At 41.2% G+C, this 12701-nt stretch overlaps 1 protein-coding gene across 3 annotated transcripts in view; it reads right to left on the reverse strand.

The window, feature by feature from the left end:
- The window catches only part of PI4K2B (phosphatidylinositol 4-kinase type 2 beta), a 215656-nt gene that overhangs the window by 126326 nt on the left and 76629 nt on the right, over positions 1-12701 (reverse strand). For all 3 annotated transcript variants that reach the window (XM_029590008.1, XM_029590019.1, XM_029590027.1), the window contains exon 4: positions 9969-10100. In XM_029590008.1, the coding sequence (XP_029445868.1) occupies positions 9969-10100 (132 nt within the window). The remainder of the gene's footprint in view (positions 1-9968; positions 10101-12701) is intronic.

Here is a 12701-nt window from a genome sequence, read left to right on the forward strand (position 1 = left end):
CTGGCAAAACAGAAAGGAACCAGATACCAGCAAAAAAAAAAATAAAGTAAGGCATTGGGGCAGTGTTAATGCAGTTTATCATCTTACAGATTACATTTGAAGTGCTCTATGTGGCAAGGGGCTAATATGTTTTGACATGATATTCTTCAATCCTTAGCAAATAATAAAGTAGAGATGGTGAGCAGTATATTTAGTCAGTGATAACCAAAAATGGGAATAGTATAGTGCTAAATGTTCACAGATCCTTATAATGGACAAATAAATGAAGAAAAAAGCTGGGTAAATTAAGCATTTTGCCACATGGGCTGCATCGGGAGGGACAGAGGCCCAGAAAGTCAACTGATAAACTTCCAGAAGGCATGACTTACCATTTCAGCCATTTTCAATGTTGCTCGCTTGTGTCGGTGCCTTCATTTTGAACAATTTGATTAAAGGGTCGGCCCTGTACAGATGCCGATGGTGTTTGTTTCACCATTTGTTTACTGTGCCTGTTTACTACTCCTCAGATAACACCCCCCCCCCCCCCCCCCCAGCAAGGCTGCTTTAACTTAATTCCCGCATTCTCTCCTGAAATAGCACATGGATATGATTGCAGTTCCATGTATTGAACGCTTTCTGGCAGTTTATCAGTTGTCTTTCTGGGCTTCTGTCCCTCCCAACGCAGCCCATGTGGCAAAACATGGTTCGTGTTGGGGGACCGAAATCTCCTTCCAAAACTTGTAAATAAAAGGTGGAAATGCTTAATTTACCCTTCTCTTTTCTTCATTTATTGATTTGTCCATTGTAAGGATCTGTGAACATTTAGCGCTATACCATTCCCATTTTTGGTTATTCTTCAATCCTTGACCATACAAAATATCTATATCTATAAATATAGATGAAAGACACAATGGCACTAATACTTGCTGTATTTTTCGCTCCATAAGACGCACTTTTTCCCCCCAAAAGTGGGGGAAAAATGTCTGTGCGTCTTATGTAGCAAATGTAGCTTGTCTCCCTCCTCCTCCTCCCAACCCAGCCCAATCAGTATGGCGCAGGTCAAACATCAGCTGTTTGAACCGCGTGCACTACGGAGGCCCCTCCAGTTCAAACAGCTCCCTGCCAGTCTGCTGTTCCCAGGGTGCCACCAACCTTCGCAGTAAGATGCACCCCACGGCACATCGGGAACAGCAGACAGGCAGGGAGCTGTTTGAACTGGAGGGGCCTCCGTAGCGCACGCAGTTCAAACAGCTGATGTTCGACCTGCGCCTCGCCAAATTTCGCAGTAAGATGCACCCCAGGAACAGCAGACCGGCAGGGAGCTGAAGCTCTGCCGGCAGAAGACGATACATTGCATCAAAGTTAGTACAGGCCATTTCCTTCTCATTTGTTTGGATACCGGTGTATTAGAAAATCATTTGACCTGCGCCACCATACTGATTGGACTGAGTTGGGAGGAGGAGGAGGGAGAGTGCGCGCGACGGAGACACGCTACATTCGCTCCAGGGGGAGATCCGTACAGAGCCCATCATAGGGACAGAATTTTTTGTTTTCCTATTTTCCTCCTCTAAATCCTAGGTGCGTCCTATGGTCAGGGGCGTCTTATGGACCGCAAAATACTGTATATAGATTGGGCTACATTCAAAATAGTATATTCCAAAATCTATTGATGCCTGCTCATTTCTCATACAAATGTAATCTTTAATTAATCATGTATTAAATCTTTAATGTATCAAAAATATTAATTGGTTAAAAACCAACAGTCCATCCATTACATCCATCTCTCATACATTCACATACATTCAAGTACTCCATAAAATCCACACCCTGATTCTTAGTGATAACCATAATATTTATACAAAAATAGCAGCACAACAGTTAAGAACCCAACAGGTTAGTGTGATTCTAATTACACTAGTTTTAGCAACAAAGTTTTGCATAAATAACTTTAAACACACACCTATATTCAAAACTTTTGTGTATCCAAAGATTACACAAAAGAATGCTGCGTTCACATTTGTCAAATCGATGAATCCTCCAGTGGGAAAAAATGAAGGTCTCTCTTTTAAACTTGAACAAATATGTTGTTTTATAAAAGCAATCACAAGTCCCAGTAAATCTATTGTTGGAATCTTCCAATGATGCCTCACTTTCAATTTCCTAATAGAAGCACTAGAGGAGGGAAGGCTCAGATTTTGGAAAATATATTGACAAAGGTTAGCTTAGATACATACAAGCCGTTAAGCCCGTTAAAACGGGCGACATGTTTGATCCAAATGCCAGCTAAGTGTTGTGTGTGGAGGTGTAGGAAGTGTACTCTTCCCCCTCCACTCTCTTTCCCTTTGCACTCCCCTTGCATGCAATGCTCCCTCCTTCAGCTCCCCTCCCCCACTGTCCTCCTGCCCCATCTCCCCAACCCCCTTCTCACTTTCCCACTGCTCCTCATTTCTCATTCTCCCAATGTTCCTCCTTTCTTCCACAGGTCCTCTCCTGCAGCCCCTTCCCATTCTATCACACACTGGTCTGCCCCTGCAGCCCCCCTCTCCCCTCATTCTTCCATTACACTTCCCTTTCCCTCACTGCCTCTCACCTGCCCAGCACCCTTCTCTTGCTTATCCTCCCACTCCTCCTCCTCTGGCCCTCCCCTTTCCTCTATCCTCTTCCCCCTCCACCTTCTCTCCCTTTGCAGACATGTCCGTCAGAGCCGCTCTGTACTGCACATTGAGCTCTGACTGATGTGCTCTGCGGGTCTCTCTCTCGTGCACCTCCCCGCAGCCCTCACACAGCTCCCTTTCTGCCCGACGTGCTCTCTTCAGGTCTCGCGCGCGCGCACCTCCCCGCAGCCCTCACACAGCTCCATTTCCTCCCAGCGCCGCTCCGCTCTGACCGACGTACTCTGCCCAACGTGCTCTCACGCATGCGCGGCACGTCAGGCTGAGCCGCGCTCTACTGCGCGTTTGCGGGCGGTCAGAACTCATTTATAAGGTAGATGGTTATTCTACCATTTTAGGAGTATTCGACATATTTGAATACCAAAGCTCTTGCACTGGAATGATCTACCCTTATTTATTTATTTTTGTATACAGACATTCGATTTGACATATCACATCGGTTTACATATAACAAGATGTCTAAGGCTAGCCTAATGACATGATACAATGTAACAGCTTAATTGAGTAACTAGCTAAGAACATAGAACCTAGATCTCTTCCTCCTGAAAAAGGCTGTATATGGAGAAATAGAGGTCTTTAAGGAGAAATCTAAACTCAATAGGAGAGTTAAGTTGTCACAAAAGCAGAACTGATCATCAAGCTGAATGATTTTGGCATTTTAACACATCTGTACTCTGCGAAAGATTTTGTGAACAGTTTGGGATACTCAACCAGTTACCCTCAAAACCAGCTGCAGTTATAAGTATTTAATTAGCTCCTATGGGACATGAACCTTTGATGATAGGAAGTCGTATTTATATTATAAAACTAGTTATCTAGATGTATTGTGATATATCTGACTTAGATGTACACTTGTATATACATAAAATGTAATTGAAATTATTTAATGATTTTTTTACATTATCCGCTTGTTTTATTTTTTATATTTGTATAAATATATACACACACACACATATATATATATATATATTACAGAAATCCATAGATATCTGTAACAGATTGCATTTATAAAATTATCACATGTTCATATTAAACAGACCTATATAATCTGATATACATATACACACACAAAAACACACCAACACACAGGCTTGCAAAAGTATTTAACCCCTAAAAAGTCAGATTTGTCTGGATTACAAATGTCAGACTGTTCCAGACAGTATGTTTTTTGCAAACCAGTATGCTCTTAAAGTAAATGTTCATGTCAATTCATTATTTATTTGCACTTTGTAAAATAAAATTAAAATCTTAAAAAAATGCCCCTTGCATAAGTATTCAGACTAGTACCAGGTAGAACCAACTTTTGCTGCAATAAGAGCTTTAAGTTTGTTGGGGTAAGTTTCTACTAGCTTTGCACCACTGTTTGGGAGTGATTTTTGCCCATTCTTCCAGGCAGATTTGCTCCAGGTTGTGCAGGTTGGTTGGATGACACTCAAGGACTGCAATTTTCATATAGTGCCATAGATTCTCAATTGGATTGAGATCTAGACATTGACTTGGCCATTGTAGAACATTCACCTTTTTGTTCAATTACTCATGTGTTGCTTTGGTCTTGTGCCTGGGATCACTGTCCTGCTGAAAACCTGCTCTAGGGCACGCTAGACCTCAGCTTGGGGTGACTATTCACCTTCCAAGAGGACAATGACCCTAAGCACACAGCCAAAATAATACAGGAGTAGCTTCGGCACAAGTCTGTCAAATGTCCTTGAGTGGCCCAGCCAGAGTCCAGACTTGAACCCAATCGAACATTTATGGACAGACCTGAAAATAGTTGTGCAGCAATGCTCCCCATGCAACCTGACAGAACTTGAAAGGATCTGCAGAGAAAAAAAAAAAGGGAGAAAATCCCCAAATCCAGGTGTGCCAAGAATGTGGCATCATAGCGAATACGATCTGTTACAAAAGTTGCCTCAAAGTACTGAGTAAAGGGTCTGAATACTTATATAAATGTTTTATATATATATATATTTTTTTTTTTTTAATTATTAATTTGCACAAATGTCTACAGACCTGATTTCATAAGATAGGCCATACCAGGTCAGACCAAGGGTCCAACAAGTCCAGCATCCTGTTTCCAACAGTGGCCAATCCAAGCCACATGTATCTGGCAAGTACCCAAACATTAAATAGATTTCAAGCCACTATTGCCTATTAATTAATAGCAGTTTATTGATTTTTCCTCTAGGAGCTTATCCAAACCTTTCTTAAACCCAGTTACACCAACAGCCGAAACCACAAGCTCTGGAATTCACTGCCAGAGGATAACTATGCGCTGAATGAAAAATAATTCTTTGATTTGTTTTAAATGAGCTATTTGCTAACTGCATGGAGTGACCCTAGTCCTGTTATCTGAATGAGTAAATAACCAATTCACATTAACCTGTTCAAGTCCTTTCATGATTCTGTAGACCTCTATCATATAATCCCTCAGTCGTCTCTTCTCCAAAATGAACAGCTCTAACTTCTTTAGCCTCCCCTCATAGGCGAGCCATTCCATGCCTCTTATTTTGGTCATCCTTCTCTGCACTCTCTCCATTGCAACTATATCTTTTTTGTGATGTGGCGTCCAGAATTGCTCACAGTATTCAAGGAGCGGTCTTCACCATGGAGCGATATAGAGGAATTATGACATCCATCATTTTATTTGCCAATCCCTTCCTAATAATTCCTAACACTGTTTGCTTTTTTGACCACCACAGCACACACAGCCATTTCACTATGACACCTAGATCTCTTGCCTGGGTGATAACTCCTAAGATAGAACCTAACATTGTATAATTACAGCAAGGGATATTTTTCCATAAATGCATCAGCTTGCACTTTGCCCAATCTTCCAGTCTCAAGGTCCTCCTGCAATTTATCACAATCTGCTTGAGATTTACCTACTCTGCATAATTTTGACTCATCAGAAAATTTGATCCTCACTTGTCATACCCCTTTCCAGATAATTAATGTATTAAAATGCACAGATCCAAGTACTGATACCTGGGGCACTCTACTGTGAAAACAGACCATTTAATCCTACTCTGTTTCCTGTCTTTTAACCAGTTTGTAATCCATGAAAGGAAATTGCCTCCTAATTCATGACTTTTTAGTTTTCTTAGAAGCCTCTCATGAGGGACTTTTTCGAACGCCTTCTGAAAATCCAAATACATCACATCTACCTGCTCACTTTTGTCCACATGCTTATTCACCCCTTCCAAAAAAAATGTAAGAGACTGGTGAGGCAAGACTTCCCTTGGGTAAATCCTTGCTAGCTGTGTCTATTTCCCGACACTGTAGTCAGGCTCAACAGTCTATAGTTTCCCGAATCACCCCTGGAGTCCTTTTTAAATATCAGGTGCAACGGATGATTTTAATGAGATTACAAACTAATTGAAATAGGTCTGAAATTTCATTTTCTAGGTTCCATATTAGGTGCTACCACCCAAGAAAGATCTAGGCGTCATAGTAGATAACACATTGAAAAAGTCTGTTCAGTGTGCTGTGGCAGTCAAAAAAGCAAACTATGTTGGGAATTATTAGAAAGGGAATGGTGAATAAAATGGAAAATATCATAATGCCTCTATCGCTCCATGGTGAGCCCGCACCTTGAATACTGTGTAGAATTCTGGCCGCCACATCTCAAAAAAAGATATAGTTGCGATATAGAAGGTACAGAGAAGGGTGACCAAAATGATAAGGGGAATGGACCAGCTCCCCTTTGAGGAAAGACTAAAGAGGTTAGAACTTTTCAGCTTGGAGAAGAGACAGCTGAGGGGAGATATGATAGAGGTGATTAAAATCATGAGAGGTCTAGAACAGGTAGATGTGAATCGGTTATTTACTCTCTCAGATAATAGAAAGACTAGGGGGCACTATGCAGTTAGCATGTGGCACATTTAAAACTAATTGGAGAAAGTTCTTTTTCACTCAACGCACAATTAAACTCTGGAATTTATTGCCAAAGGATGTGGTTAGTTCAGTTAGTGTAGCTGTGTTTAAAAAAGGATTGGATAAGTTCTTGGAGAAGACCATTATCTGCTATTAATTAAGTTGACTTAGAAAATAGCCACTGCTATTACTAGCAACAGTAACATGGAATAGACAGTTTCTGGGTACTTGCCAGGTTCTTATGGCTTGGATTGGCCACTGTTGGACACAGGATTCTGGGCTTGATGGACCCTTGGTCTGACCCAGTATGGCATGTTCTTATGTTACTCTGGAATGTACACCATCCAATCCAGGTGATTAGCTACTCTTCAGTTTGTAAGCCTGGCCTATCATCTTCCAGGTTCACCGTGATTTGGTTCAGTTCATCTGAATCACCCTTGAAAACAGTCTCCGAAACTGGTATCTCCCCAACATTCTCTTCAGTAAACACCAAAGCAAGGAATTTGTTTAATCTTCCCACAATGGTCTTACCTTTCCCTAAGTGCCCCTTTAACCCCTCGATCATCAAACGCAGTGGTTCTCAACCATTTTTCTGTCAGGACACACCTGACAGATGACTCTTACATGTGTGACACAATGAACACATGACTCATGGGGCTAAATGTAAACCTACACTCAGCATCTGCAGGAACCCCCTTGACCCCCAACAATGCGTGCAGAGCTGAACTAAGACATTACCCATACAATTCACTATATAAAAAAGATATTCTGGTTACGGTGACATCAGTAAAAGCAAAACAAACTTCCTCTACTACCAGGTGCAACAGCCCTTCTTATGAAAAGACAGTAATTTACCACCAATGCATGTCCTATTGGAAAAATACAACAAATAACTGATACAAATGCCTACATGCTAGTAAAATACCTCACCTCAGTCACACACACACAAAACAGACCTTGACCCAGTACAGAAAGATTATAAATATGGAGACAAACTGGAATGGAAACCCAAAGAAGCCACTCTGCATGCATTGCAAACCTGGAGAAATATAGCATCTAACAGTCCCATAATCTGCAATAATGTACACAAACTAATCCATAAAAAGTTACACTTAAATTATGGAACACACTCAAACAACCCTACAAATATTAAACCAAGCCCTAAACACTAATACACCTATTAGGAAAACAGTACAAGCCAAGTTGCTATAGATCCCTTCGCTTTAAATAATTGTAAAACTATACTGTTTCAAAACAGTTGATAAAAACAGTTGATAAAAACATATTCAAAAACATCCATCAACTAGCCCCAATTGATCTTCATATCCCCCTCCGATTACACAACTCAACAAGACCGACAAGAGATGCTTACAAAGGATCACTTCAAGTACCTCCAGCCAAAACTACCAGACACATTACGCTAAGAGATCGGGCCTTCTCCACAGCCGGTCCTACCTTATGGAACTCCATCCCCCCAGATCTTAGAATGGAACCCAGCATCTCAACCTTCAAGAAAAGACTTAAGACCTGGCTGTTTACGCAGGCCTTTCCTAACTCCAACATTATTTAACTCCCAACTATCAACACACATCGCCAGCAATATCATTAATAGCCACCTCTTATAATGTTATTATATGTAATTATCTGATCTTCATTTTCCTTCTTACTCCAAGTTCTATATTTCCTTGTTACATGTAACTGCTTTTTCTGCACTATTGTTCACGTTGTTAAGATTATTATAATTTGCACTCCTGTTTCTTGTGAACCAGCATGATGGGACTATGGTCTTGAATGTTGGTATATAAAAAACTTAAATAAATAAAATAAATAAATAAATAGAACAACCAACAATTAAAAACTCACAAAAATTAAAAATTGTCCAAATACCAATAGAATATTTGAAAACAGCAGACATCACATAATACCCAATTAAAAAGGCAGTCAATCAAGAAAAATAAACTTAAAAAGTCATCTTTACTTACCCTCTCCAGCAACTCTCCTACTCCTTTTCCTTTCAGGCCAAAACCACACACCAGAAGCAGCAGTGGCTGCTGACGCTCTGTCCTCACGAACTTCTTTCTTAGGGTCCACAACCAGTCACACACAGACACACACCATTTAGACCCCATGACCAATCTCCATCTCCCTCACACACACACAACCCCCCACACCAGTCACCTCCCTGACCAGTCCTGTCTCAATTACACACGGGCGCTCTCACTTAGACAAAGTGACGATCACACTTGCACAAACACACTCCCTTACTTACATACAAGCTCTCAATCACACACACGATGTCTCTCCCTTTGGCTCGTTCTCACTCATGTTCCCCTTCCTCCCCAGCAAAATAGCAGCTGAAGTAGCCTCCTCCAGCCCCAACAACCCGAGAACAAAGAATCCCATCAGCTGTGGGGGCTAACTCTTCTTTCTCCCATTGCTGAATGCGCTTCATTTTGGTCTTGGTCCACACTGCTGCCAGTACTTTATGCAGCATGGTCTCTTCTTTCCATAAGCCCCACTGTACATCACGTCCTGTTCCGGGCCATGGGTAGTGGGTAGAAAGGCCATGTTGCTGATGTTGCCAGCTTCCACTAATGCTGTTGCCGTTCCTGCCTGGACGGAACAGCAGCAGTGTTAGTGGAAGAATATCTGCACTGCGCTGAAGGAAGCACAAGCACAAAGGTAGTGGGACACCGGGAAGCCACGACACATCTTCTGGTGCTTGGCAACACAATGGTGTCCCCCAAAACACTGGTTTAGAATCATTGATCTAACGGTGTAATCGACTCCCTCGCAGGCTTTCTGCTTCGGATGTATTTAAAAAAGTTTTTATTATGAGTTTTTGCCTCTACCACCAAATTCTCTTAGCCTGCCTTATCTATATATTACATTTAACTTGCCAATGCTTAATCCTATTTTCTTCTGATGGATCCTTCTTAAAATTTTTGAATGAAGATCTTTTGGCTAAAACAGCTTTTCACCTCACTTTTTAGCCATGCCGGCAAACGTTTGACCTTCCTTCCACCTTTCTTAATGCATAGAATACATCTGGACTGCACTTCTAAGATTATTATATATATATTTTTTAAACAACGTCCATGCTGGTGGACATTGTTTCGCTTTGTCATTTGGGGTATTATGTATAGATTGAGAAGGGAAAAAATGCATATGGCATATTACCCATTTTAGATTAAGGCTGTAACAAAATGTGGGAAAAGTTAAGGGGTCTGGATATTTTCTGAATGCACTATTATCCAATGTTGAAAATTTTAAAGCCAAATTTATATATACACACACACATCTATAAGACAAGGTTTCCTTTATTATAATCCTGCGATATTCAGATTTTCTAATTTAAAAAGGAAATAAAACACTACTAGGCTGCTCAAGTATTTCTTAAAACTTTGGTACAACTTTAGGTCTTCAAATTGAAAAGTGACTTACTTTGGGAGGTAGTCCTATGCGATGAAATTTTCTTCCAACTGTTGGCACTTTTTCTAATGCATATTTTTTGCCTCTTGATTTTGCACGGTCAATTGCACTGTAGTTGAATGTTTCACTGACAAGCCAGACCACCTTTAAAATATATAAAAAAACGAGTTTAACAGTTTGATGTGAGATTGCTTACCTATAATTGTTCTCTGATAACAGCATTTCAACAAGTCACAGAAACTGCCCGTGTCAGAGAAAGCTTCCAGAGCTTCCAAGTAAAGCTTTTATGCATGCACATGTAGCTTCTGCATGCTGCTAGGCCAGTAACCTGTCAAGTTTTTCTCTGGCCTGATGTCAAAAGGAGGAAGCTTAGGACTGCTATGGCTATTTAATACCAAACAGGAAGGCAAATTGTGTGTTGCGGGAGTTTACTAGAGTATTTCAGACCGCTAATGTCCAAAGTATAGATGAAAAAGTAATGTTTTAATTTAAGAAGATAAGGTAATTTGGAATGAAATTTCATTAGATATTAACTATCAAAAGTTAAAGTGCAGCTCCATCCCCCAACACGGGGCCGTGTTTCGCCGAAGCTTTACTGGGAGGAACAAATAAGCACTTGTCTAGAGAAAGAGTCAAAAAGTATTGATATAAATTAATACAGTATAAACCGCAAAAGCAAGTTTGCTTACCATAAACTGTTTTCTCCAAAGATGATAGGATGTCTGGGAGCTCCCCGCCGGCGACGCGGTGCAAGAATTTCTCATAGAATGTTGAAAACTTCACTCCTGCACACCTGCGCGGTGCCTTCCCATGTGACTGACTCTTTTCTATTTAATTAACTGAGGCTATAAACAAGAGCGTACAGACGGGTAGTCAGGGGAGGCAGAATGGAAGAGACTGTTCCAGGGAGGTGGGTGGGGACACATGGCTAATTCATCCTGCTATCCACAAACAGTTTACGATAAGCAAACTTGCTTTTTTCCCCCGCAGATAAGCAGGCTGAATTAGCTATACTGTCTGAGAGTCCGTAGCTAGGGAGACGAAGCACAGCTTATATGTTTAGATCTGTGTAGGGTAATTTGTGCAGCATATCCCTGCAAAGTATGGACAATCTTAAGAATTAGTCGCATGACATAGTATTTCCTGCCCCATGATTGAGTCAGATTTGGTATAGTGTTGAAGGCAGTAATGTGAAGTGAACGTATGTAGTGAAGCCCACGTCATTGCTTTGCAAATGTCTTCAACAGGAACCTAAGGTGGGTGATTGAAGTAGACATAGCCCTCAACTGATGGGCTTTCACCTTTGAAGTTCTCAGACTTGGTAGAATAGCAGAAGTGGATGCATTGAGTTAGTTAGTTCGCTAGTGTCAGTTTAGTAACTGGTAATCCGGGGCATTTGGATTGAAGAAAAGAAAAGGCTGGAGTGCATCTTTGGAGTGTTAGTTCTCTGCTTGTAATAGTCTAACGCTCTTTTACAATCCGTGTGCAGTAGAGTTTCCTGATTGTTTGAAAGCAAAATTGCTTACCTTGTAATAGGTGTTATCCCAGGATAGCAGGATGTAGTCCTCACATATGGGTGACGTCTCTGACGGAGCCCTATTGCGGGAAAACGTCTGAGTTTCTAGAAACTTTTGACTGGCACTGTGAGGCCACTGAGCATGCCCAGCATGCCATGATATTCTCTGCCACAGGGGTCTATCTCTAGTCTCGTATTGTAGCAATAAGCTTTAGCAAAAATAAAATAATAAAAGGTATGAGACCCAACTCCGCGGGGTGGCGTGTGGGTTTCGTGAAGACTACATCCTGCTGTCCTGGGATAACACCTATTACAAGGTAAGCAATTTTGCTTTATCTCTGGACAAGCAGGATGCTAGTCCTCACATATGGGTGGATTAGCAAGCTAGAGGCTGAGTCATTTTATTTTGAGGCAACAGTGAGGTATTGTTGCTGAAAATGAGGCAGTCGAAGGTCACAGCAAGTTGGTTGTAGAAGGAGTTGGGTTTAAACTGAAAACAAGTTCTTTAAGACAGATTGTCCATAGGTTGAATCTTTGTCCAAACAGTAATGAGCTGCAAAAGTGTGGAGAGAACTCCATGTTGCTGCTTTACATATGTCAAGGATTGGCACTGAATGATAGTGTGCTACTGAGGTTGACATAGCTCTTACTGAATGTGCCTTTACTCGCCCTTGGAGAGGAAGGCCTGCTTTTTCATAGCAAAACTGTATGCAATCTGCTAACCAGTTGGATAGAGTATGTTTACCCATTGCTTTACCCGGTTTTTTGGATCATAAGAAACAAAAAGTTGATTTGATTTCCTATGGACTGAGGTGTGGTTTAAGTAGAAAGACACTGCACGCTTACAGTCCAAGGTATGTAAAGCCCGTTTTCCTTGGTGAGAATGATGTCTTGGGAAGAATGTGGGTAAAACTATGGATTGATTCAAGTGGAATTCCGTAACTACCTTGGGAAGGAATTTTGGATGTGCTCGGAGAACCACTCTGTCATGTAGGAATTTCGTGTAGGGGTGTGTATGTGACAAGTGCTGTAACTCACTAACCCTTCTAGCTGATGTAATAGCTATGAGGAAGATAGTTTTCCATGTAAGAAATTTTAGATCACAGGAATCTATGGGTTCGAAAGGAGAACGCATGAGTCTTGTTAAAACCAGATTTAGGTCCCATTCTGTGACTGGTGGCCGAATTGGTGGTTTAAGTTGAGTTAAACCTCTCATAAACCTGCTGACA

This window comes from Rhinatrema bivittatum, chromosome 1 (assembly GCF_901001135.1).
Source record: "Rhinatrema bivittatum chromosome 1, aRhiBiv1.1, whole genome shotgun sequence".
Lineage (NCBI taxonomy): Eukaryota > Metazoa > Chordata > Amphibia > Gymnophiona > Rhinatrematidae > Rhinatrema > Rhinatrema bivittatum.